This window comes from Monodelphis domestica, chromosome 1 (assembly GCF_027887165.1).
Source record: "Monodelphis domestica isolate mMonDom1 chromosome 1, mMonDom1.pri, whole genome shotgun sequence".
NCBI lineage: Eukaryota > Metazoa > Chordata > Mammalia > Didelphimorphia > Didelphidae > Monodelphis > Monodelphis domestica.
This window is the reverse complement of record NC_077227.1, coordinates 6,956,363-6,983,356: the sequence shown is the minus strand read 5'-3', so window position 1 is coordinate 6,983,356 and position 26,994 is coordinate 6,956,363. Positions and strand designations below refer to the sequence as shown.

The following is a 26,994-nucleotide window of genomic DNA, read 5'->3' as shown; positions in this document are numbered from 1 at the left end:
TTAGGAGGACCTGGGTTCAAATTTTGCCTCAGACACTTTCCTACTGTATAACAGCGGGCAAGTCACTTAACCCTGGTTGCCTAGCCCTTGTTGTTCTTCTAAGAATTGAGACTAAGAGAGAAAATAAGGGTTTGAGAGAGAGATTCTTAGTGGCTAAAGTGACTAATTTTGGAGTCAGGTAGAGCAAGGTTCAAATCTTTCCTAGTTGTAGGTAGAAGTGCTGGACTTAAGCTACTTAAACTATCTGAATCTGTAAAATGAGACTAAAAGGATCAACTGACAGGTTTATTGTGAGAATCGGTGGACATCAAGTTTATATAAGTAATCTACATGTCTTAACGGTATAGGAACAGGAATTATTCTTGTGGTTGTTCTATGTGTTTGTTTTCGTCCATTTATTAGTGAAGGATAGAGAGGAAAAGTCTTGTGGTAGACAGAGTCCTGAACATTCAGGCAAAAAGCCCTCAGTTCAGATCTCACCTTTGGCCCTTACTATTGTATGACCTTGGGCAAATCCTTTCCCTTAAGGCTTCCCAAGCCTCAATTTCCAAACTGGGAATAACAACTTAATGCCTGCCTCACAAAATTTGTCCAAATACATCAAATGAGATTATGCATGTAAAATGCTCTGAGTGCCATATAACTATGGTCTATTGTTGTTATTGTTGTGGCTCTCATCATTACTTTTAATACTGGAAGTTCCATATTCTTCTAAGTCTTTCAACATATTTCCATCAAACTCTTGGTTCATCCAAGGGAAGGGTGAGCCCCTCAAACCTTCCTTCCCTTGTATAAATGAAAGTTTGGGGCCTAGAGTAGATTTTTGTTGGTTTTACCTCCTAGGAAAAGCATGGGGAAGAGACCCTCGAACCCATTTCAAACCTATATCTGTGAAATCTTTACAAAGAAGATAATATGAACTCTTGCTTATGGGTTTATTTCTAAATGTCCAAAACAAAAGAAATATAGAGAGGCTCCCCTTTTCCTTTAGTGAACAACAACAGAAGTTATCAGGAATGAGAATCCCAGCAAGGAATTTTAGGGAATCATAAGGCTGCTGGATTTGGAGTCAAAAGACCCAGGTTCAAATCTCAGTTCTGCTGGACAAGTCCCTTACCCTCTTCTTGGTCCTTAGTTTCTTCATCTATAAAATAAGAGAGTTGGATTGCTTTGTCTCCAATGTCTCTATGATCATAATAAAACTAATCTAACCAGGACAGCATTTATATCTTCCAGCCCACGTTCCTCTACTTCTCCCAATACATGAATATTTATAAGAAAAAGGCAAATATAAACTGAAGGTTTCCTTGATACAGGTATCAGAAGAAGATTGACAGACTTTCTTAAGCAATAATAGTCCAGAGTAAACCACAGTTGTCTCATCCCACAACTGATTAAAAGATGTTGAGAACAGAAAATTCCATTGTGCTTATTGTTTTTATTAACTATGGAAAAGCGTTTAACTTGGCAAAAGAAAATTAAGGTGCACCAGGAGGCGTCTCCCAGATATATATATGGAAAACTGATGAGATTCCTTTATTCGAGTTAATGGTAGCTTTTTGGCATTAATATCATATAAGGCACGAGACAGGGAGACGTGTATGAAAACATGAACAAGATGCTTTCTAAGGGTTTTGGTCCCTGTCCCAGAGAAGACATAACAGAGTCCAAATTGAAGACAAATTTTCTGTTGACAAAGAGACGACGCCCTTCAAGTGCTCTTTTGAGCCAAGAATTTCATGTTGAATGAAGCCCCGGAAAACTGCAGAGCCTTCTGGGACAGATTCATAAATCCCAAGAGTCTGGTCCAGCCATCTACTCAGAAAAAGACAAGTGGATGGAAAAGGTCTTGTGCAAAGACTAAGGACAGACAGTCTATAGGATGCATCCACCAAGAGACACAGTAAATGGGAGAGGAGTTGGGTCGGGAACCGACCAGAAGGAAGGAGAAAGCCCAGCGGCCTTGGCCTAAGTTTCTTTTTTGGAACAGACCCATCATGTTCACCTCAGTATCTTTCTGGGGTTGCTGTATGACTGGGAATCATGGAAGAGGAAAGTCTCTGAAGAATTTAAGATGAGCAGCACAGAGAGAACAATGAGCAGACAGCCTGGGGCAGGGGGAATCTCTAAGTAAGTACCATCTGTAAGAACCACATCAAAAAGAAAGAACTTGAGGGCAGCTAGATGCCTTAGTGGGTAGAGAGCTAGGCATAGAGATGGGAGATCTTGGGTTGAACTCTGTCTCAGGCATTTTCTAGCTGCGTGACCCTGGACAAGTCATTTAACCCCCATTGCCCATCCCTTGCCACTCTTCTTCCTTGGAACCAATACTTGGTATCAATTCTAAGGAGGTAAGGGTTTGAAAAAAGAAGAAAGTTGAAAGAATCAGAAGAAAGGAGATTAAAAAGAAATGAATAAGTGAAAAAGAACATAGATGAGCCATATACGAAGGAACAGGAATAATCTAGGGACGGTCTATGTCCTGGATGCCCTGGCATCCATCCTCATGCGATCAGGAGGAACTGAGGCCCATTTCTAGCAGAGAAGTCATGGAGAAATTCATAATGATCTCAATGAATGGCCTAGAATGTGGTAGAGCGGCTGGGTGGGAGTGAAACAAAGCTGATCACTCTCTGTTTTTACTTTCTTCTCAGTCCTTTTTTGGAAGGAGCTGATACTTCTAAGGCCATGTCTGTCTCTGCCACCTAGACTTGGCTTTGGGTGGGACCTCTTCTTCGGCCCCTACCCTCTCCTGAGATATTCCTCTTGTTTTCTCCAACTTAAGAAAGAAGGTTTGCCCACCCAAGCTTGCTATAACACTGCCTCGCGTCTGTCCTGAGGCAACAGCCCGGGTCCAAATGGTTCCTTTCTGTGCGCATTTAAGGAAATAGAGGACATTAATACTGACTATTAATAAACTTAAAACAAGCTCCTAAGGCCCCAAGTCATAAATTCTGCCCCCATCCTCACTCCTGGCTGAAAACTAGGATCTCTGCCCTCCCTAATTCCTGTGGAAATCTCAGTTAACCACCGAGTCTCTCATTGGCCCCCTTGCTCCATTCCACCGAGATACACATATAGAACTAGGATGCAGAGGTCACGGCCAACCACAGGAGTTTTGGGTGAAGAGAATCCAAATTTTAAAAAGCATAAAACGTTATAAGGAAATAAATCATGAATAGAAATTGAATAAAGAGCAAGTCTGAGGAGGGAAGATGGAGAGGAACCCGAACCCTAACCCTAACTGCTCAGATCTTCAGATATGGAAAATTCACCCCATCCACTTCTCTGCAAAAAGATTTCCCCTAGACCAGAAGGTGGAGTTCCAAAGGGTGAGCGTCTCTAATCCCAGGCAGGCTCTGTCTTTCCAGTCCCCTATGCAGACTTCTTTTGGGTCCTCCCCAAGTGCAGGAAGGCATGGCTGACGCAGCTCCTAACCTTTGCTGTTGGCCCACTCTGCCTCCAGACCAGTCAAGCTTCCTCCAGGGCTTTCAGCGCATCCCAGATTTGACCTTGTACAGGAGCCTTTTCCCAGGACTCTCCTCTTCAGTGCCTTCCATCTGGCATCATTCGTCCCTTTCGAAGGGGTCTAATAATCTCATGGCATCTTGATTTCCATTTGGACTCAGGATGCTGCCATTCCCCTTCTCTAGGCCTCGACTCCATGAGACTTTGACTAGATAACATCTAAGGGGCCCTTCTGGCTGTGACTCTAATCCACCCTGTGGTTCCCTTTTTCTAGGTCTCGGGTTCTTCTCTCTCCAAAAATAAAGGCCTCTCTATACATCTTCCCTCCCATCTACCCACCCTTCCTTCTTACTGCAGCAATTCAGGCTTTTATTAAAAATGGAATCCCAATTTGGTAAATAGCTGCGGCTTGTTGCAGTCACAGAGAGATGATTTTCTTTGCTTGTCCTCCTTCCTCTTTCCCCTCCTAGCCCTTCCACTGGCCATCATCAGTTCTCCTAAGGTGTGGAACTGGGGTGGGGGAGAAGCAGTACTTTATAAAGCCACTAAAAACATCCCATGATGGAAGAGACCATCTAGCCCATCCACTCCAAGACACTTACTTCAGGGAGGAGGACCTTGAGGCAGCCAGAGAGGACCAATGGCTTGTCCAAGATCACCTCTGGAGCAGGATCTAGTGAGTCCTTCTGCTACTTAATGTTATTATGCCCATTAAACAGAGGGAGAAATTGAGGCCCAAATCCCTTTGTTTGGTACAGTCATAAGAGTACTGGCCCTGGGTTGAGAAGACCTGGGCTTAAATCCTGCCTCTGGAGTGTACTAGCTGTGTGAACTTGGATTCCTCTGGGCCTCAGTTTCCTTAACTGTCAAATGAGGAGGTAGCAGCTCTATGTCTAGGATTCCACCAAATCCCTGGTTCAAGATCACACAGCCAGATGGCATCCAAATAGTATGGATGTCCAAGCCTTGGCAGGCCCATGTTGGGCATCTGTTCCTGCCCTTTGGTGCCCCCTCTGAGTCTCACAGCTGGCATCTGGGTAGCCAGATCGAGGCCATGACCCTCTCCTTGACTCAGCTCCTTTCCTTTCCGGCACTGGGCCATTCAGGGAAGGACAAGGGGTCCGGCTTCTCCTCTCGCAGGGCTCTGCTACCCTCTCGTGGCTCTTGGAGGAACTTCTGTTCCTGAGCATCCTAGGCTCTGGGCCCAGAGCTGCCTTGTGGGCAGGTCCGGGATGGCATCCTCTTGGGATGGAGAAGCTGGCTGCCCCGCTGCCCCCAAGCCTTCAATGGCCAGCCAGCCTTTGGGGTGCCACGGGGAAGTAGAGTGGGAGTCGGGAGACTTACTGGAGGGCTCTGGGCAAGTCCCTGCCCACCACGACCTCTTGGCTCCTCCTCTGTGAAAGGAGATGATAATGTGTGCGTGGTTGAGCCTGTTCCCAGAAAAGCGCTCTGGACCCTTCCCCAAGCCCAGAAGCACTCCTAGACCAGCCTGCTCTGTCACAAGGGAACTGTGGGACGCCTGTCTACACCTGCCCAGATCTGTGGGTCATTGTCTGAGACAGGTCCTGCTCTTTGCTTCCGAGAGCCCATCTAGCCTAGTGCCTTCCTTTTACTGAGAGGGAACAGGCTCATCCGGGGTCGCACAGGATGCAAGTATTAGGAGGGATGTTTGAATTTGAGTCCCGACTGGCCCTTCCACGTAGTGTGAGGCAGCTCTGTGTGTTCTCTGGTCCACGCGGCACCCAGGGGACTCGGGGCTACAGGAATGGAGAATAAAGACTCTTCTCAGGCACTGTCCAGCACGGCTCCTTCATCCAGCGAAGGCAGAGAGAAGTCGGGCTCATAGACCTACCAGTACTTGGCAGATCATAAAGGTTGACAGATGCTTTGTTCACCCACTCAGTGATCCAGTCATTCCTCCTTTGCCCAATGCCCAACTCCTTCTTCACCATTTATTTGTTTGTATAGAAATATTCTCATCAAAGCAGCTAGGATGCTAGACCCGAGTTCAAGTCTTGCCTCCAACACTAGCTGTCCAATTTTGTGCATCTCGCTAGTTCCCTGCTGCCCCCTACAAAATGGGGGTCATTACAGCACCTTTTCACAGGGCTGTGGTCAGGATTAACTTATGTTCGGAGCTTTGTTAACTGAAGGCTAGCAATTATTAACCAATAGTCAAACCCCGGGAAATCTTTAAGAGCCTTGAGTTAAAAAAGCACTAACCCCAATATGCAAACTTAGAATGTACAAGTAAGAGGCCCCATTTGCTCAGGGCTCCTTCCTCCCCAAGCTTCCAGCCCTGTTGGGGGGATCTTGTATATTCTCTTCCCTGTTCTTCCTTTGGCGTGACTTCATTCCAAACTCCAGAATCCCCTGAATCTTGATCTTCAGTATTTTCACCCACAGGCAGGGCACCCCTCTGCCTTCCTATTTTAATTCATCCTGTGCCTCCCCATGTGGCGGGCATGTGGGTCTTCCCAGTTTCTCCCTCCCACAAATTAAGTGATCAGGAATATTTCTGTGTCAATATGGATGCCACCTTTCCCATTCTTGATCATGATTTTTTTTTAAAATAACTCTTACCTCCCATCTTAGAATCAGTACTATATATTGGTTCTAAGGCAATAGAACAGTAAGGGCTAGGCAATGGGGGATAAGTGACTTGCCCAGGGTCACACAGCTAGGAAGTATCTGAGGCCAGATTTGAACCCAGGACCTCCCATCTCTAGGCCTGGCTCTCCATCCACTGAGTCACATAGCTGCCTCCATTGCTGATAGCTTCATACAATTTGAGACATAACCAGCTTTATGGTTTTTACCATATTTGAACCCACAGAATTAGAGTCTCTGCATGAGAAGGGACCCATTCCTCAAAGAATCTGGCCACAGGTGTATAAATGGAGATTTTGAACCTTTGACTTCATTCCCCAGAAGTCCTCAGCGTGTCCCAAAATTCCCTATAATCTCTCCTGCGTCTCCATGTCGTCAGGATCACGTGATTGGTATTTAGCTGGCGGTAAACCCTCCCACGTCCTCTTTTTGGGGCGTGATACAGCAATCAGCAGTGATGGTGGTGAGTGGGGATTTTGAAAGTGGCTCAGCAGCCCTGGGCACGTGGGTTTATTTTGTATTCTCCTTATTCCTTGATTTCTAATGATCCTCAGTAAATCTCATAAAATAGTCATTTCATTATTTGAGATATACATTTGCCTTTTACACAGGGGATAGGGTACACGTCCAGATTCTGCTCCAGAGGGGGCAGCCTGAGGCTCTCTCCCTTGGGTGCTGCTTCTCTGGCTGTAAACTTGTGAAAATGTGGTGCTTGGAACTGAGCCCATGCGTGAGGCGGTCCAAGACTGTTGGGGGGGGGGGGGTGATTTGAGGGTTTCTTTTGCTTCCGGGCCGTAGTCCTGCTGGTGTCCTTGAGATGTCACGCTTGGTGGCTTCCAGGCTGGGGAGGGTCACTTTCCCTCTGCCATTACTCCTGGGCCCTAGAGCGCTGCAGAGACTCCAAAGGACCGTCTCTCAACCCAAAGATCCGCCCAGGATTGAACAAATTGCTGAAGACTTTCCAGACTGGGACACAGAGCTGGATGGACGTCCAGTCTGTTCAAGTAGGGCATCTCCCTGCAGGGGCTCCGTGAACTGGGCCAACTGCTGAGCAGGCAGACACGGGTGAGTGTGACGGCTTTGATGTGAATAGATGGCCATTCGTGTCCTGCCCCAATCCAGAGCCTGTCCTGGGGGGGCTCTCCGATCCTCTCTGTCTCCCCCCATTCCTGTCTCCCTCTTTCTTTCCTCCATTTCTGTCTTTCCTGTTTTCCCCTCCTTCTCTGTCTCCCCCCCACTCTCCATCTCACCAACTACCTGCTCAATTGCTTCCTTTGGATGTCCCAGAGGCACCCCTGAGTTCACCTGCTGCCTCATCTCTTTTCTGAAATCCACCCTTTCCCTACCTTGTGTGGTACTGACGCCCCCAGCCCCCCCCCCATCCTTCCAGGCAGCCAGGGTTACTGCTCCTCCCCCCCCCATACTAAATAACCTGAAGGTCTGGTCTGGGTCCACTGATGTGGTGCCTCCCTGGTTCAAGCCTCCATCACCTTCCCTCCATCGGTCCCTTTCCAGTCCATTCACTACATAACTGTGGAGGTGACGTGCCAAGAGCATCATTGTGGACAGTGCTGGGTTTCAAGGTAGAAGAGCAATAAGGGAAGGGGGGTGAAATGACTGGTCCAAGGTCACCCAGCTAGGAAGTGTCTGAGGCCACGCAGGAGCCCAGGACCTCCTGACTCCAGGTCTGGTGCCCTATCCTGAGCCGCCCAGCTGTCCCTGCTCCGACCTATCCTTCCAGGTCTCTTTCTATATTCCTGGTCTGCATCTCCCGGACACCAGGGTCCCATTTCTCCTGCAGAATGATCCCCCTGCCTAGAACGTTCTCCTTCCTTCCCTCGGCCCCTGGGAGTCTCTTGCTTTGTTCTAGACTCGGTTCAAGCTCTCCCTAACAGAAAGTTTTTCTAATGTCCCTCCTCTCCTCCAAACCCTCCTCTGAGCATCCCCTGTAAGACGGCAGTATGGCCACCAGGTGGTGCTGGCGAGTAAGGACGGCTGAGCGTTCCACCGTCCCCTGGAACCAAGGACCCGCGCGCCGGATTGTGACTCATCCCGCCTCTCTCTGCGGTCGGGCTTCGCTAGCAGCCGCTTCCCTTCAGAGGTTTCGTTTCCTCTTTTCAGCCCACGGGTGGGTTTGTGGGCCAAAGAGAAGAAACGATGACTCCCCCGCCCTCGGCTGCCCTTCCTCCCTCCCCCGCCCTGCGACCAGCAAGTTACGGGCTCGCGTGGGCGTCCTCGCGCACCGCGAGGCTCTGGTCCCTCTGTCCCTCTCTTCTTGCGGGACGCCTCGAGCCCCCAGCCAGACATCTCGCTCTGGTGCGCGCGCACTCTTACACACGCGCACGCGCACACGCACACACTCCTCTGTCCGTCGGGCCAAGATTTCGGGGCGTGCGTAGGTTCACCTAAACTCTACCTGACGTAAACCCGCGAGCTGCCGCTCTCCGCATTCGCTTCCCAGGCGCAGCTCCCCCACCCCCACCCCGCCCCCATTCCTTAGAGAGGATAAGTGGCCAGGCCGGAGGGAGCTGCCCGGGGGTCTGCGAGGGTGCTTCGGGCACACAGAAGGGAGGGCTAGGGAGGGCAGCAGCAGAGAAGCTCCCGCCAGGGTCGGGCCCCCCGGCAGGACTCGGACGTTCCAGGCTAGATGGGCTCTCCTAGTCTCCTGGTTGTCCCCGGGCCTCCCGGCAATCGAGTCCGCCGCCCGCCCGCCAGGCCTCAAGTCCCAGTCAGTGTCGCCCTTGACAGGTGGTGCCCTCGGGGTGGTGAGAGGAAGGAGCCCCGCTTACGGCCCTGGCCAGGGATGAATTGGAAGGCCGTCTCCTCCTGGACGCCGACGTGTTCTGTCTGTCCGTCCAGCCGTCCTCAGCAGCCTCGCCCAACTGGGCTCACCTTCCTCAGCAGTTCTGGGAGAGACAGAAGGCGGACAGTCCAGCTGCTGGCTGCCGCAGAAAAGAGACTCCCCGGCAGTTCCAGCGCCCCCAGAGCGCCTCGATCCCTTTGGGTTCTGAGCTCGAACACCGCAAACAAAACCCAGCAACGGGCATTTCCATAGAAACAGAGCCTCGACGGCGGCTGGAGAGGGAGACTTTGTTTGTGAAAGGAACCCAGAGATCTCTGTGTGCGTGTACTATGTAGGTAGACCTCATGTACACATCTAGTACATGCGTGTACCATCTCTGGGTCCCTTAAGTGTGCACAGATACTCCGTGGGTCTGTCCATTCTCTGTATGAACGTGCACGTACTACGTGTGTGCCTTTGAACAAGGACATAAGCGGGATGGAGATAAACCCATTGCCTGGTTCCAAAGGCCTGCAGCTATGTCCCCGAGGAGAGCAGGAAAAGGAAAAGGAGCTGCCCGGTTCTGCGATATCCACAGCAGCTCTGCTGGTGAGGGCACCGAGAAGATGAGACGCCCCTCTCCTGGGGGAATGGCTACACCCGCACTGCTGGGGCAGGGGCTGGTGATGGGATACTAGGGTGCTGTCGGGAAGAGGGGGCCTTCGGGTTTGTTCCGAGACCTCCATGAAATGATGAAGAGCGAAAAGCTAGAGCCCAGAGAACACTACAGCCAGCCACGGAAATCCTGTGTGTCCACCTCCCGAGAAAGAACCGATAAATGGCAACAAGGGAGGCGGCATTTGATAGAACTTTTTGTCAAGCGATACCTCTCGTCTAGTTGAGGATGGGGAGAAGGGAGGGAGGGAGATCGCTGGGAATTTTAACGCAACAAAAAGAACTACTTTGTTTAAATAGCTGTGATGAAGCCTTTTGTTTCTCCGTGGTAGCGCTGCTCTCCTCTTCCCACCCTTGAACAGGCCCCACTGGGCGCTCACCTTGCTTGTAACAAAGTAAAACAACTCAACCAAAAGCCTGATACTGAGCCTGGCTGACAAGGGCCGGAACATTCTCTCCTGGGAGCTGCTCCCATCTCTATCTCTCGGAGAGTGACAGCACTTTATCACACGTTCTCCGCAGTCGGAACTGATTGTTTTAGTTCTTGAGCTTTTCGGGCTTTGGAAGTTTACTTTGGATTGTGTTGGCCAGGGCTGTCCCAGTATTTCTTTGGTGGTAGCTTAGTGTCCTGCCCAAAGAGGAACAAAAAGTGAAAGTCCATATCTACTTCTCCTTCCAAGAACTGACGTGTCTCCGCCCGCCCTGCCAACCACCTTCTGTATTATCTGAACCAAGAATATTGGCATAGTAACGGAGGAATGAGATCTTCTAAGTTCTTCCTCTTTCTCTACCCTTGATTTTCCTCCTGATAGTTTATCCTCCCTAAATGCTTTAGCATAGTTATTCTTGCCCTCCTAAAAGTCTGCAAAAAGCATTAGAAGGCAGGCTCAGTGGGCTGAGAGCCAGAAGGGAGGTCCTGGGTTCGAATCTGTCCTCAGATACTTCCTAGCTATGTGATCCTGAGCAAGTCACTTAACTCCCACTGCCTACCATGCTTCTGTCTTATACACAGTATTGGTTCTAACCAGAAGTTAAGGGGCCCTATGAGGTTTTCTTATTGAGTTGGTTGTAATGAAAATCGGAACAATCTCATAAAGCCCTAGTGATTTAGCTTGATCTTGGCAGCTAGCTATATGGCACCACAATAGAGAGAGTACAAAGCTTAGATCAGAAAGATTGGGGTTAAAATTCTGCCTCAGACACTACTTCCTAGCTGTGTGACCCTGGACAAATCACTTAACCTCCATTTGCCTCAGTTTCCTCCCATAAAATGGGAGGAATAATAGCATTTTCCTAACAAGTGATGGTCCCTCACTCCAAGAGAACACTGTACAAACATTTGATGATGGTGATGGTGAAGGTTGCCTAACCTTAGTTACATAAAAATAATATTTATCTTCTTAAAATATATAACTTTCTTCTATTTGGTCAGTTTGTACATCAAATGCCCCCCTCACTTCTGGGATCTCTGGAGACATCAATAAAGCTCTTCCCTGTGGCTAATGTCTCCAATGACTTTCTTTTCCCAACAGGTTCCATTGTGTCATTTATTTTTAGAGGGATTCCAATCATTCTTTTTATTGGAAAATCATATTCCTCGTTTCCTTCTGAGTCCTTCATAAAAATTGTGTGACTTGTTTGGCAGTTCTTAGACCATTTTTTATCCTCGTGCATCCTGCAAAGTTATGATTTCTTCCTGTAATTAATTCCCAGATGTGTCTCCAGCGTTTGATGGGGGGTTAAAAAGCAGCCTGGCTCTGAAGAAGCTCCCATCTAGAGCAAAGTGACCCTGTGGCCAAGACTCAGCGTCCTTCAGACTCCCCTTGTCCAGAAGGCTCCTGCGACCCCCAGCCTTTGCATCATTCCTTCCCTGGGCCCCAGAGCCACAGCCTGTGGTGGCAGACAATTCTGCAAAAAGGTATGGCCTGGGCAGAAGGAAGATGCTGGATCTGCTGGCCGCTTAGACCCCTCACTAGCTTCGGCTTCACGTGTCATCTCAGCAAGACATCTCACCATCTCCCTGCTACTGCTCAGCCTTCCTCAACTCTTTTCAAACAAAATGCCCCTCCTCACTCCCTGCCCTCTGTGCCTTGTCTTCCCCTAGCAGGGGGCAAAGGGAATAAACACTCATTAAGTTCTTAAGAGTACATAAAGTGCCAGGAATCAGGAAGACCTGAGTTCAAATCTAGCTTCAGACACTTATTGGCTTTGTGGCTCCGGGTAATCCTGTCAGCCTCATCTGTAAAATGAGCTGAAGAGGGAAATGGCGAGCCATTCCAGTGTCTTTGCCAAGAAGACTCCAAATGGGGTCCCCAAGAATCGGATATGATTGAATGACAACAAGTAGTTCCGAAATGATATCCCAGGCAGAGTGTTAAGCTTTGAGCAAACATGGCATTTAATCTTCACAACAACCCTGTGAGGCGCACGCATTTATTGAAGAAATAAAGGTAGATAATGATGAAAAGACTTGTCCAGGATCACATAACTAGTAAGTGACTGAAGCGAGATTTGAACTTGGCCCTTTTATCAGCACTCTGTTCACTGCCCCATTTAGCTGCTTAGCCGAATGTATGCTTACTGAGGGCAGGGACTGTCTCCTTCCAAAATATCAGCATCTCTTAGCACTTCCACATGGTGTCTGGCACATTTCATAAAGGATCATTCATTCATTCATTCATTCATTCATTTCATTCATTCATTCAATGAACAGGGCTTTACACAGTGCCCCAGCAGTGGGCAGAAACAATTGTTCATTCCTGACAGTTGTTTGCCTACTAGTACAGTGGGAAATACACTGACACTGAGGTCCAAGGACTTGGGTTCAAATTCTACCCCTGATGGTTGTTTCCTCTGAGATAGTGAGGATTCCCAGGCTTTGTGCTTGTAGGTAAAATGAGGTCAGATTAGACATCCTCTGTGGCCCCTTCTGGCTCAGCTCCATGATCTAACCCAGCCCATGATCCATGTAGCTGAATGGAGCATCATTAGTAAATTAGAGAGTTGGAGGCCTATTTTTAAGGGGACGCCTGATGACATAGAGGACTTCCTGCAATGCCAGCCCCCCAACTGCTGGCTCTCCCCACCACCCCCACCATCCCTGACATGATGGGTCTCACCACTCAGCTGCTCCTCTTGGGTTAGGGATCAGAAAAGGAAAACATTCCGGAGTCCTCGGTCATGGATGTCTCAGGTGAGCGCCTTATCACTCCTTTTCACGGGAGAGCGGGCAGCAGATTTTAGTGAAGACAAGCCATTTGCAGTCAGCATTTATTTACTAAGACCCCACTGCTCTGACGGGGAGCCTGGGGCAGGGGGTCACAGAGCGGGAAGGCATATGGAGTCCATTGGGTTCCATCCCTCCTGGATTCAATCCCTAGAACTTGGCCATTTCTACTCTTCACCACCTCCAGCGATGGAGAACCCACTGAGGAGTCTGCTTTTGGGCAACCCTAATTCTAGGGGGCAGTTCCTAAGGGGCAGCAAGGGCCCTGAGGTCAGTGGGAAGGCACTGAAGGCCAGCTTCACCTGGCTGTCTTCTATGCCTGGGAGAAGACTCGGCCTGAGCATGGCAGCAGAGAGTCTCCAGGTGGCTCCTGGGAGATGCTGTGGTTTCGGGTTTTCAGCAGTGACAGCTGCCATTTTCTCCCTGAAGAACTTGGTTCTAAGCCTGTGAAGCACACCAGGGCTCACCCATCAATGGTGGCAATGTCAATGGGGTCCTTGAAGCTTGGTGACCTCACAATCATTGCCGAGAGCCTGGGCCTGGGTTCCGGAATCTTGGCCTCACTTATCTCTACTTCACTGGAATGGAGGAAAGTAAGAGGGTACCCCTTCACCCCATCTATTCCTCTCTTTGCTCTGATCCTCCCCTACTCAAGTTGGGATTGCTGGGCTGGGCTTGGGTGGGTCCAGACTTGATGGGGCAGGATGTTTCATGACCCTTCAGTCTACCTATTCTCCAGTCCCTCTCCTGATGCCTGGGCCCACCCTATCCAGCTCTCTCTTGAGCTCCACTGGGTCTGCCTACCCAGAGACGTCCCTCCCCAGGTCTCTCTCTCTCCCTTTCTCTTGTAGAGCCTTGTTTGAGAAGCTGAGATGGGGACATTGACCCCCCTTGCAGCTGAGGGAGATCCGCAAGGGCAGAAAGCCCTACGGTACGATTGGCTTCCTCCATCCAGATAGCCGCCCGCCCGTCTGCTGGCTCCCTCTGGCTGTGTCTGCCCTTCCTTTTCTTGCTCTTGTGTATCCTTCCCCACGTCTGTGTCTGTCCGTCTCCATCTCTTCTCTCCTCCCTCTCCCTTCCTTCCTTCTTAGCTCCCATCTTTCCCATCTCATCTGACTTGGCCTTTCCTTTGCTTTATTTTTCCCAGGAAGAGTTGGACTCCAGAGTGGCTGAGGCAGGATCAGGAGCCTGGGAGGAAATTACCACCTACCTACCCAGAAGGGCAGGACAAGCTGGAGTGGGAGGGGGAAATAGATATCTATATCCCCACTCCCTGTCCCCAGGACCTGCCTCTGTGGGCTTGGAAAGAAAGCCCTCAGGAAGGTTCCACATGGACTCCCTCCAGCTCCTTGCGTAGACGGCCCAAGTCCCCCCAACTTCATCTGCCCAGGGCAGCTCATATCTTCAAGGGCTCAGGAGCTCAGGAGAGGTTCAGCTCCTTTGGCTCTCTGCCCTCCACCTGGGAGCAACAAGGAAGCTTTTCCAGGCCCTACTCATGGGCCCACCAAAACCTCCTGCCTCTTCGAAAGTTGGCCCCTTTGGGGACTCCTTGCCCTCTCCCCCAAGCCATCTCCCCACCCCACGGCTGGAATCCGATTAAGTCTCTGCCTCCCAGAAGGCTGGCCCCTCTAAGGCTTCCTTATCCTCAGCCCCAGCCCACCTTGACCCTCAAAGGTAGCCTCAGGACATGCCAGAGCCCCTGCAAGCGGCCACCTAACAGATTGGCTCCTTTAGAGGTGTATCAAAGAGGCTTCACGCCAGCCCCGTCCACACCTCCCCACTCAGACGTCCGGATACCCTTCACTCCCACTTGATGTTTCCCATTCCTAAATGATGTAGAAAAATAAAAATAAAATTTCCTAACACGTTCTTGCATATGTAGAAGGGAGGGGGCAAAGGAGGGGGGATCTGGGGTAGCCTCTGGTCCTAGGACAGCAGAGGAGGAAGAGGAGGATTAGGCTGAAGGTAACAGAAGGCAATGGAGTGGCTCAACCCTGGGGCCAAGTCACTACTTCAACTCAATTTCCCAAACAGAACTTGAGACGTTAGACTGAGTGGCTCCCAATTTAGCTCTTTGGATCCAAGGGTAAATGGGTGCTGCCGGAGTCAGGCAGGTATGCTGATATCAGGGATGCTCATTCACTAGGCTGGAGAAGGGATCTGGTAGTGTAGACGATAGAGAACCGCCTTTGACCAGAACGTTCTCTGACTAGTGATTATAACCAAGGGAGCCACCGTCTATGAGCCTGGGCTGCTCATGACAAAGACACCTGGAGAAATAGGTGCGATGGGCAGCACCAGCTCTGAGCACCCAATCTGCTGAAGCATTTACAGGCTTCCAAAGGGGCCGAAGGCATTGCAATCCATGCATCTGCCCATCTCCCGGGGCCCAAGGGAGGTCTGTGTGCACGGCCAGTGCATCCCACCTCGAGGAAGCCTGGGTTCTCTCCAAGGCTTGGCAGTCTCCTGGCGCCTCTCCACTTTTCCTGACAAGAGGGACAAAATGGCCACGATGGCGTGAGACGTCCTGGCGAAGAGCTGACTTCCACTCCTGCTCACAATTCTATTTATTTCCTTTTGCAAGATCGTTTTGGAAACCTTCGAAATGTAACAACGTTTATTTCTGGGGCGATGTGCTGCATCCCACTCATTCCATATTCAGCGCTAATGTTATTCACAGGATGCTTTTCCTGGGGAAAGTGTTGGCGAACAACAGCGGGCTCCCGATGAATGGAAGCATGACTTGCAACAGAGACTTCATTTGACCCCGAGTTGTAAAAACCAAGAATGGACGCGACTCACTCACCTTTGCCCAATCTGCTCCATCACCCAGGCCCCACCTCACTTCCTCTCTCCGAGGGAGACTTGCAGCCAGAGAAATCCCGGAGGCAACAGGGGAGGATGGGGGAGAAGGCAGGAATTAAAGATGGAGGTTACAATCCCCACTAGGTCATTGGCCACCACCAGTGTGACCTGGAGCCTCTGGGGACCAATTTCTTATTTGCCTGCTTCTCCATGATCCAATGACAAGGTCCGCTCTGTCTGTCTGTCTGTCTGTCTGTCTGTCTGTCTGTCTGTCTGTCTGTCTGTGTTTCAGCCTCTGTCTCTCCCCCCCCCCCATCAAGAAAAGAAACTTATTCCTTAATGATTGTAAATCAAGAGAAGTCTGCCCAAGACAAAGGTACAACGGGAGACTCCCCAAGTCTGAAGGAGCCTTCGGAATCCCCTTGACATTATCCCCCAAATAGCCCCAGGGCTGGCACTTGAAGAGCCTGGTGATGGGAAACTTCCTCCTGCCCCAAAGCTGCCCATCTCATTTCCCCACACATCTAATGAGGAGGAGGTCCTTTATATACTTAAGGCAGTTCTCAGGTTCCTGTTAAGTGCTTCTCCCAGATAAACCTCCCACTTTCCTTCATGTCCTCTGAATAAGACACTGCTTTGAGTTCCTCTCAAGTTCAATCACCTTCCTCTAGACACATTCCAGGGACATTCAATGTCTCTTCAAGGGTGATGCTCAGACCTGCCCACTGACTTAGCCTTGGAGGGGTCCTTGGAGGCCACCCATGTGTCAGGTGTCCAGATTTTGCTTGGAGAACACCAGGGAGCTGCCTCCAATCAAGACTTAAGCTGTACCCAGACTACAAACCTGCTGGGAATGATAGCCCAGGACTGTATGCGTTCTCTTTGGTTGCCATGGAAACATGGTCTATTAGCCCTGCCCTGCCCTGCCCATCCTCCCTGCCCCCACCCCTAGTCCTGATCATGACCACAAGGATGGAGAGCCACTGTGATCCTTGAGGAATCCAAAATTAGGACTAGCGTTTTTCTCTCCACTCCAAAGACGATATTAGAGAGTCCAAGAAGCATGTCTATCTCCTCCCAGATGGGGCTTTCTAGAGCCTCATTTGTCTCTGCCTTCATTCTAGAAAGCTCCAGAATGTTTTCTAATGCCAAAGCCAACTGTTGTGTAACATAACAAACATGACATACTATGACGTGGATGATGAGACTTGGCTTGGCATGACATGGTGTGATGACCTCATATCTGACATGACAGAATAACAGTGGAACATGATGTACCATAGAATAACATGGCTTAGAACTACCTGACAACATCATAATGGATACATTCATACACTGGAGAAGCAAGGAAGAGATTCCCTTTCTTCTCTTTGAACAGGGGAACAGTTCAGAGCAAAAGAAGAGACCAAGAGGATCCCTCAAAAACCAGTGGACAAATCGGGTTCCACCAAATTAAAAAGGGGATGTGCAAACAAGAAATGAGTCACTGGGGGGAAATAATCTTTGCAACAAGTTCCCCTGGTGGAGGGTCTCATTTCCATGAGATGGAAGATCCCCTTCTCAAATGATAGTCAAAGGAGAACAAACTGTTCCCTGAAGAACCCCAAGCTATCAATAGCTAAATATGAAAAAGCTCTCAATTACTATTAATTGTTGTGGTTCATTTATGTCAATTGTGACCCCTTGAACCATAGCATGCCAATACTATATAGCCATGGGATTTTCTTGGCAAAGATACTGGAGTGATTTGCCATTTCCTTCTTCAGCCCATTTTACAGATGAGGAAACTGAGGCTGAGTGAAGTGACTTGCCCAGGGTCACATAGCTACTAAGCATCAGAGGCTGGATTTAAATTCAAGAAGAGAGTCATCCTGACTCTAAGTCCAGTGTTCTATCCATTGTGCCACCTAGCTTCCCTACTCATAATTAGAAAAATGCAAATTAAAATAATTGTAAGGTTCCCCTTTACATTCAACATACTGGTAAAGTTTACCAACAAAAGTGAAAATGGGCAATGATAGTTGGTGGAGAAGTAAAATGCTCCAGTCATTCTGGAAACTATTTGGAGCAATGTCCCCAAAGCCACTAAAGACTGTCATATGACCCAGCAACAGAGAGGTCCAATGAAAGAAGAAAAGGATTAGCCCAATGATCAGCCATGATTGCAGGTGAACAACAATAAAGCATAATACCCACCTGCTCACAGAGAGGTGATGGGCTCCGGGCGAACAGAACCTCGACACCTTGGGACATGGCCAATTTGGGTATTAGTTTTGTTGGACTCCATATTTGTCATAATATGTTACATCTCTACCTGTTGCTTTTTCTCTTGGAGAAGAGAAGAAAAAGGGATTTCTGTTCATGGAAGTACAATTGAAATGTTGAAAAAATAGCATACTATAAAATGATCTAACATAACATTGCCCCTTGAGGATTCTCCAGTATCTGACTCTACCTCTCCTTTGATCCAGACAGAAGTTACCCTCCTATGCTGTGGTATGTACACCATACCCTCCTCGACCTGATGCTCTAAGCCAAAGGACCTTCAAGGACATGGATTTGGTTGGAAGGGCCCTTCCTCCCACCAGCACCGAGTCAGACCCCCGATGACTTCTCTTCTCTTAGAGCTGCGGGGACCTATAAGATTATCTCAGGACCATCTTAGAGAAAAGTCCCTCCTAGACCTCCAGAACAGACTACACTGTCTACCCCTGGGGACGGCATTAGATTTCTTAGAGCTTCCAGGAATTCTCTAAAGCCTATGAGTTGGCAATCAGTCGCCCATCTGCAACGGTGAAAGGAGTTTCCACATCGGGGTGTTGCTCTCTCAATTAAATGACATATTCTGCACACGCACACGTACGCTTACACACACACACACAACTCCGGTGCCTTCTTCAGTATTTCAAGGAAGCCACATTTCCTCAGAGAGGACATTCTTGACAACAAAACATGTTTCATTGTATCTAGAACTACACAGGTTGACTTTGAGAGCTGCTTTGGCCAACCTAGTGGGAATCTCTCTGTTCTGAGCCCAGGCTGGTGCTATGACAACAGACACCTACAGAAGACCTATATGCAGTGACTTTCTAGAAGGCTGGAACCCAGCAAAGGTTCTGTTCCATTGGCATGGGTCTCAGGAGTCTCCACACAAGGGTGAGGCGCTGAAGGAGAGGAGATGGAAAAAGAGAATAGAAGTGGAACATCATAAAACATCGCATCTTCCAATGTCATGTAAAGCACAGCCCTTGGGATGGTTGAAATAACTGTTGACTGAATAACCTGGGTCTCTCAGGTTCAAATAAAGCAGATGGAGGAGAAGAAGAGAAGGTCCCATGAAAAGTTCTCACATGAAAGAAAAGGTGTGATGCTCGTCAGAATTCCTCAAGATGGTGAATCCTCCCTCTCCCAGTGAAGACGAGGATTTCTGAGACTTCTCCCATTCGGCCTTTCCTGCCTGGGACGCCAACACCTCTTCCATCTACCCACTTGAAAGTCAGTCAGGATCAACATCCTGGCAGTGGCTTCAAATAACCTGTTGACCCTAAAAGAGGCTGGTGGAACCAGAAGCATCCTTTAAGTGCCAAAAGTCTCCACACCACCCCCACCCGATGGATTTTTGCTGCCAATCTAGTTTGCTTTATATTCAACAGTTCATATGTCATACGACGAAGGAATCCTATGCCTGTGGAAGAAGGCTCAGAGTAGGCATGAGGTCAAAAGAAGCTGAGGAAAGATGGTCTCTAAACTCTCAGATCAAAGAAAAATACTCTTCAGATAATCAGAAATTGAGGTTCATGAAAGATTCAGCTTTTCTGAATCTGAATCTATGCCAATGAAGTCATACTTGTAAAAAAGAATTTCTGTGTAATTTGAAAAGCCTCCCATTCTCTCCACAAGGTTCATTGCTTTGGAGAATGTCCCCAGCAAATAGCACTCGGGATGCTTCCGCTTTTTACCCTGAGCATAACCCATCTATCTTGATTGGCCCTTTGTATATTCTTTTTGCAAACCGATTTTCTTCCCTTCTTCCTTCCTTCCTTCCCTTCTTTCTTCCTTACTTCTTCCCTCCTTTCTTCCTTTCCTTCCTCCCTTCCTTTCTTCCCTTCCTTTCTTCCCTTCTTTCCTTCCCTCCTTCCTTCCTCCCCTCCTCTCTTCCTGCTTTCTCTCCTTCCCTCCTTCCCTCCTTCCTTCCTTCCTTCCTTCCTTCCTTCCTTCCTTCCTTCCTGTATTCCCTTCTATCTTTCTCTCTCTTTTTCTCTTACCTACCTGATAACCTGGGCAGTTTTTGACCAGTGACCCAGACCTCCCTCTTGGAGGAGGCATCTCCCATTTGAAATAAATAAGCATATCAGGAAAACTTGCTATCCTGCCAGACTTTCAGTTGCTCTTTTTTTTCCCATTTATTTCAGACGTCATAGGATTCCAGCAAGGCCTTCTTATCATTGTGCTTAACTCTTCTTTGCTGGTCTATCTTCTCCATCTCTTCCCCTGGGATCCCTTAGACCTGCCACCTACCTTCTCCAAAGGCCTTTCTTGATTCTTCCATTTTCACTCCTGGGGAAACAATTTCCTCTTTCTGAGAACAAGATGCTTCTTCACACCTGAACTAGTTCAGGGTAAGCTGGGATTTCCCATTTCCATTCTCTGATCATTAAGAATGTGAAGATCTTCCAGAAAAAAATCTTTTCCCACCATTTTTTACAACAGATTCAAAATCTCATTGAGTCTCTCAGACTCCTCTTAAGTTCCCTGTACAGAGAGCTCCCAGAGGAAGCAAGGAGTGGAACTCCCTTCTGCCATGAGGGCTGAGATGTTCGTGCTCTCCCGTTCTCTAGAGACCATTCTAGGGATGCAGGGCCCATTGGATCCAGAGAAGATCCCGCTGCTTCAGCCAGGACTTTAGGAGGCTATCTCAGAACCACTTCCGCTCTTTGATCTGACAACATATCTCCACTAACATTCTAGAACATCATGTTCTAGAATAGTCATATCCAAATCAAACAGAAACAGGGCCATCAATCCATATGGAAGGGCCTCTACTGGCCACATAGTGGCAGTTTCAAAATATGGTATTATCTATGTTTTATGACACTTTTATCTATTTGGCGAAATATCTCCCAATCCTTTGGGGCCACAGCTGGGAGTGTTCTGCTCCCAGAAGGGAGGGTATCAAAGCCGGCTTTAGAATGTTCTTGGTGTGGTCAGCCACTGTTACATCACGAAGCTGACTCATTTCATTGAGGTTTGAATTCTATACCACCGACCTTGATTCCGATGAACACTGGAGGTCAGTGGAATGCCTCAGTCTTTTTCCCACTCACTGTTGGTGCTCAGCCAGCACTTGTGTAGGATTGATGTTTTCCCTTTACATTTACCCATTGAATGCAATTTTCAGTTCTTAAGCTCTTTGGGGATCCTGATTCTACTTTGAACATCTTTCCCTCTTTTTCTACTAAAAAAGAAAAAAAAAAGCTACCTTGTAAAAATCCCAAAATATCCCTAAAAGAGTCCTGAAAAGATTTTTGTAAATAGCCTCCAAACTGTGAATCTCTTATCACTGATCATTTATGTTATTGCTGATAATATGCAGGTTAGATCATGGAAAAAACTGGGAAGTAGATGATCTTTGTTTTCTGCCCTCTCTACCCTTCCCTTTCTATAGAAGGTAGAAACCATATCTCCCTATTTACCATCTAACTACCTGGTAAGGGGGGGTGTATGGGGTGCTCAGGGAGGTGTAGTATCTCTGGTTTGGAGGGCTTGCCGTGCCCTCCTAGGGCAGCAATCCAACCTCTGACCCTCACCTGACACCCAGCTCTCACTGGTGGCTCCCAGTAGCTGCTAGCATGCAGCAGCGGCCACACCCTGGGCAACAGCTTTGACAGGGTGGCTAAACCTTGTGAGAGTAGCCATCAGGTCGTCGACCCCTGGTGAACCAGGGCTTTGCTCACCCAGCATGTGAAGACTGTTTCGGCCGAACAGACGGAAGAAACCAATAAGAAGGTTCAATGGCTGAGATGGCGACGCAGCAAAGCACTGTGGAGTGCTCAGGGCATGTTGGAGCACAAAAGACAACACGGCCATCCAATGCAGCTGAGGAAGTCTCCAGGTGTAACGACTTTTCGTGCCACTGGACCCAGGCTTCCAACGCCGAGAGAGGGGGACTGTCTCTGTGCATCGGCTTTTCCACTTAAATCTCCTTCACACACAAGTATCTTTGTGCACTCATCTATACACATAGATGAAAATGCACAATTGTCATCCTCGGTTACCTTGAGACTACTACCAGACCAGAACCTGGTAAAGAATGGACAATCAAGGTTAAGTGACCTGCTTAGGGTCACACGGTTAGGAAGCTGGAGACCAACCCAGGTTCTCCCAACTTCCAGGCTAGCTCTCTATACACTGAGCTACCTAGCTTTCTCCTCCATTAGACTGTAAGCTCCTTTGTTCCTCCCTTTCTCTTTCTTCTATTCTTCTCTCTCTTTCCCCCTTCTCCACTCCTCCTTTTCTTGCTCCCTCCCTCCCTCTTTCCTTCCTTTCTTCCTTCTCACATCTGAACCTCACAACACACCTCTAAAAGGAAGTTATTAGCCTTGTTTTACAGATGGGCCACCTAGAAACTAAGGGACTTAACCACACCGCTAGTAAGTAGGAGAGGTGGGACTTGAACTCAAGCCTTTTGACTTTCCCTGACCGCAGGGAGCTCTTTCATGTCCTGGGGACTCCTCAGACATAACTTCAGTTTCCTCAACTGTAAAATGGGGATAATAAAAGCACTAACAGGAAGGGTTGTTGGGTGGATCAAAGGAAATTACATTCACAAAATGCTTAGCCCATAGTAGGTGCTTAGTAATTGCTGGCAATGATGCTGCTGCCTCTCTGTGCATCGGTAAAATGAGAGGCTTGGGCTAGTGGCAACTAGTGACCTCCAACATCCTTCCCAGCTCTCAGGCCAGTCGGACAAATACTGCTGCTTGTCAGGGGCAGCCAAGCCAACCCTCCAAAGGTAGGATCACCTGCCTGGGGATGCTCTGGGCTAGGGAAGAGGAACGTCCTTCCCCTTTGCTTGACCTTTGGAGAAGCAACTCATTCCTCGAGCGAGTGCCTTCTTCTCTTACTGATCGTCCGTCAGCGCTTCCAAGTTCTCCAGCTCATATTTATGTCAAGCTAGTGGGGGGAAAGGAGGGGTGTGAAGACTTCAGCCCCAGCAACGCATAACAGTGTGGAGGGGGTGCAACACGCGCCTGCCCAGACCGTTCCCACATTCCTCCTTTCTGGACAATTGGCTTGAGAAAAATCCACCCTAACGATCCACTAACATTTCATTTCTGTTCCGGAGGGAGGAGGTGATGAATCAAGGTTGTCCTTTTCTTTTGACAATCGGTGTGGGGCCATTCAAGCCTGTAGATGCTCTAAGCTCTGAACCCACAAGTCATTCCTAGCCAACAGAAGATGGAGGATCAAGGTGGCTGAGATGAGGAATGTACCTGATCTAGGACTCACAGGGACTGGGCGCCTGTCTCAGTTCTCCCATGAACTCTCTGCATGTCCTTGGACAAGTCACTGAACCTCTTGTCCTCAGTTCTCTTCACTCAAAAGCACCTTTTCCTCTTTGACCAAAGACAGATGAATGCGCCCTGTTGCTCCCAAGTTTCACTCCCCATCACCTACTTCTGAATGGACATTTCTCATTGGATGCCCCACAGGCCCCTTGAATTCTCCATCTTTCCTTCAAAACCCATTCCATCTCCCTGACTTCCCGCCCTTCCTCTCCTCTAGGTTCACATCTGCTGGCTTGTTTTTGACTCTTTCCTCTTCCTTCTTCCATTTATACAATCATTTTCTGGGTCTTATCAATTCAGTCACCCTTTTCTTTCCCTTCCTCTTCACTCCAACAGGCTCCAGCATCTCAGGTCTTCCTCACCTGTGCCTGGACTGGTGCAATCGCCATCCAAACAGGCTTCCATCATCTCTTCTCCTCCCCACCCAGAGGCCAAACGGGTATTTCTAAACCCTCAGAACCCCAGGGGCTCCCTGTCCCTCTAAGACAGAACCCCAGCTCTTCGCCTCCTTCCAGTCTCGGGTCTCCCTCCGGGGCCTTACTGTGACTCTTGTTCACTCGTCTACGTTCAGTCAAACACTCTTCTCCTGGTGCTCCTTGGACAGTCTCTGCCCTCTCCTTCCTTCCTTCCTTCTTACGATCCCTGCTCTCTGCCCACGCCTGGGGTTACTCCCAACAGCATCCGTAGCCCTCTGGGGGCCCTGAACTCCCCTCGTTTTTGTGTGTTGTGTATGGGGGAGAACAGGCACTCCTGGAGCATCAGGGGCTGCTGCTGGTATGCCTCGGGATCCCCAACTCCTGGTACGGAGAGGACGATGCCTTGGCAAATAGCTGGCTGCGGGGACTCCACACATCCATGTTCATACAGACACCTAGGACAGAGCAAAGAGAGAAACACGCCCACGTGCATGCCACGGGGGTGGGGGAGGGGGAGTACCATCCAGTAAACCAGAAACTAAGCGTGCATTGTGCGAATGACAGCCATAAAGGGGGGGGGGGGGGGGGGATGAAAAATGGAAACTGGCATTTGCTGAGGATGGGGAGAAGGGCTGCTTAGCTGCTCCCAACCCGCGCCATATGCGGTGGAATGGGAGGACCCAGACTAAAGGCTCCAGCAGAGTCTCAGGGAGGTACAGACACTTGCTGGTGCTGTGACCCAGGACGAGCCATTCCGCCTCCTCCTCTGGTTCCTCCTCCTGTGTCTGTGCCGGGCACGCCCACTTCCCCAGATTGTTTGAAGACAAACTGAAATCAGATTTGCCTACCTAGACACTAGCCAGCACTACTATGGTATGAGTAAGCTAAGACACCAATAATGAGGCCCAACCGGGGACAGATCTGTCCTGACCAGCCGGACCTTCTCCGCTTGGGCTCCAATCAGCGCCCAGGAAAGCCCAAACATTCTGCCATCTCCTCTGATGCTCCCCCTGTCCTTTGAAGGGGGTCAGAGCAGGTAAAAGCAGGCTGAGACTCAGACCCTGGAAAATGCTTTCGAGGATGTCCGAGCTACCTACTCACTTACAAAACCATCCTAGACCGAAGGGCCATGGCTAGACAAACAGGGTTGAGTGACTTGTCCAGGGTCATCCAGCTAGAAAGTTTCTGAGACCAAATTTGAAGCCAGCCTGCTCCCCCCTCACACACTCCAGGCCTGGCCCTCTCTTCACTGAGCCGCCCAGCTTCCTTAGTTACTCACTTTTCAAGCCCTTCCCTTCTCTGGGGTGGGGAAGGAAGCATGAAGGGCTAGTAATGGGGAATAAGGGAACAGAAGAAATAAGCATTCACACATCCGGTCCCACGGGTCAGGCACACTTTAGAAATAAGCTCTCCTTTGGGCTGATTTGATTTTACTGGCGAGCTTGCTAGAAAGCCCAGCCTACTGAAGGATGAGGGGGGAATTCTGAAGGGCGGTGGAGGCCCTTCCAAGTGTCCTAAGAACCTCCATGATGCTGGGTCTCCTGCTGTCTCTCCCAGGGGCTCTGATGGAGCCTCACTGTCTACTCCTGGAAAGCTACAGGTGTATTCAGAAGGTGCTTAATAAATGTTGGTGGAATTGAGCTGAACTTTAATGCTCTGATTGCCCAGGATGTCGGCCCCAGGAGACAACACATATATTTATTTGTTTTAATGATGCCATTAGAACTGAACTTGCTGGCTGTCATTTCCCTGAAATAGATTTAGAATTGGTCAACCAAAGTGCTCCCAAGCATAGTCACAGGTTTGGCGAATGACGCCCAGAAAGGGTATCCAGCTCATTTCTACCTGCCTGCCTACATATCTGCCCACGTGCTGTCCTTCTCACCGCCCATGCGCCCTAGCCGCTGTCATCTACACCTTCTTCTCTCTGTCCCCCTCCCCCCATGTTTTCTTGGTGGACACTCTAGTCTCCAGGTCCCGTGAACTGAGCCACGCGTTACATTCAAAGCTTCAAACGCGTGGGCCCTTCCCACGGGGGTCTGCTTTGATCCTCGAGAGAGGCTCAGAGTTCCAGAAATGCAAGCCGTGGAGGCCCGCGATGAGCCACGCCTTACGGAGGGAACTCTGGACCTTAAGAAAGCTTCCCTCGGCCGCCAGTGGGGACCCAAGCTCCGGGCCGCGGCTGGGTGAAACTGGAAAAACGATGCCAAGCAACAAGAATTCAGTGCGGCCGGCGGGGCAAAGGCTGGGCTCCGCTGGCTCCAGAGACACAGAGACAACAAACTCAAGGCCGCACCTCCCCTCGAGGCGCTTCCATTCTATTGGAGGATACAGCGGGGATTCAGCTCAGAATGGACACACTCCCTCCGGCGGGCCTGGGCCCCGGGTCCGCCCCGGAACTAGCGGGGGCTGCGCCTGGGCTTTGGGGGCGAGTTCCCAGCCGCCTTTAGAACAGAATCCCATCCCTGGGCGCGTTCTCCATGGGCTTCCGGTGCTTCTGCTTCCGGTGGTAGCGGGCGTTCTGGTAGAAAACGATGACGACGACGGTGGCGACGTTGAAGAAGAGGACCAGGAGCAGCAGCCAGAAGGAGGTCTTGTACTGGTGGGCCGCCCGGCCGAACGTGTATCCCTGCCCCGAGTAAAGGGCGGAGCTCAGCGCGATCGAGAGTCCATTGGCCTGCGTGTTCACCGAAAACAGGATCATGGCCAGCGCCATGAGGGTCACTGCAGGGAGAAGAGGAGGAGCAGGCTGAGAGCCCCGGGCACGGGTGGGGAGAGAGGTCGGGGAGAGCCCACTCCAGGTTCCCGCCCCTCCGCCCCGCCCTCAAGTGAAATCCAATCCACACTCACCCTGGCCGCTGACTAAAGGATTTCCGCCGCTTCTAGCTAGTGACCTGCCTACCGCCCCAGCCCTCCCCGGAGAATGGAAGCTCCCGGAGGGCAGGAAGCCTCACCCTAGTAAAGCCAAGCTTCAAAGTGTTTAATCCGTTTATTTGTTCATTCTTTGTCCAACTGACGTTTACTGAGCCTGAGGACTCGGAGGAGAAGGGAATGGAAGGCTACTCCCATTAATTCCCGTTTATCCGTCAATTGGCCAAGCCTATGCCAGACACTGCTCTAGAGGGCCGGGAGGCCAAGAAGAAAGTGACAAATAAATAAAGTGGGAGGTGGAGGATGTGTGTATGTGAAGAGAGAAGGGAATGAGTTCCTGGCAGGAAGCACCGCCTGAGCAAAAATCCAGAGGGGGGAGCCGGTGCATGAGGAATAGCAATAAAGTGTTTGCTACACCATAGAGTTTAAGAAGGGCATGAATATATATGCTAAAGTTAGACGGGCAGTTTAGGGCCAAGTTGGGAAGTGCTTTAAATGCAAAGCAGAGAAAAAAAATTTTGTCTGGTTTTGATCCTAGAGGTAATAGGGAGCCAGTGTTTACATAAGGCCTTT

General features: G+C 49.5%; 1 protein-coding gene, 2 long non-coding RNA genes and 1 other non-coding gene across 9 annotated transcripts in view; 2 read left to right on the top strand and 2 right to left on the bottom strand.

The window, feature by feature from the left end:
• Window positions 1–6,502: 6,502 nt before the first annotated feature.
• Window positions 6,503–14,624, top strand: LOC103092624 (uncharacterized). Of its 3 annotated transcripts, none has more exons than XR_008911469.1 (4): window positions 6,520–7,143; window positions 11,249–11,453; window positions 13,613–13,692; window positions 13,909–14,624. It is a non-coding gene; the product is annotated as an uncharacterized LOC103092624 (long non-coding RNA). The 3 variants fall into 3 exon arrangements; XR_008911468.1 differs by having other exon boundaries at window positions 11,249–13,354; XR_008911470.1 differs by having other exon boundaries at window positions 6,503–7,143; window positions 11,249–13,692.
• Window positions 8,184–8,237, top strand: MIR7256 (microRNA mir-7256). The gene has a single exon (NR_127441.1). It is a non-coding gene; the product is annotated as a microRNA mir-7256 (primary transcript).
• On the bottom strand, window positions 8,263–20,831 carry LOC103092366 (uncharacterized). 4 transcript variants are annotated; one of them, XR_008911475.1, is made up of 4 exons: window positions 20,085–20,831; window positions 13,064–19,120; window positions 12,655–12,746; window positions 8,263–8,984 (listed from the first exon to the last, which is right to left on the bottom strand). It is a non-coding gene; the product is annotated as an uncharacterized LOC103092366 (long non-coding RNA). The 4 variants fall into 4 exon arrangements; XR_008911474.1 differs by having other exon boundaries at window positions 12,655–19,120; XR_008911471.1 differs by lacking the exon at window positions 12,655–12,746.
• Window positions 20,832–25,205: 4,374 nt separating this feature from the next.
• Window positions 25,206–26,994, bottom strand: part of CLRN3 (clarin 3) — a 17,750-nt gene continuing 15,961 nt past the window's right edge. The window contains exon 3 of the mRNA XM_007477949.3: window positions 25,206–26,274. Coding sequence (XP_007478011.2) covers window positions 25,997–26,274 — 278 coding nt within the window. The 3' untranslated portion in view covers window positions 25,206–25,996. The remainder of the gene's footprint in view (window positions 26,275–26,994) is intronic.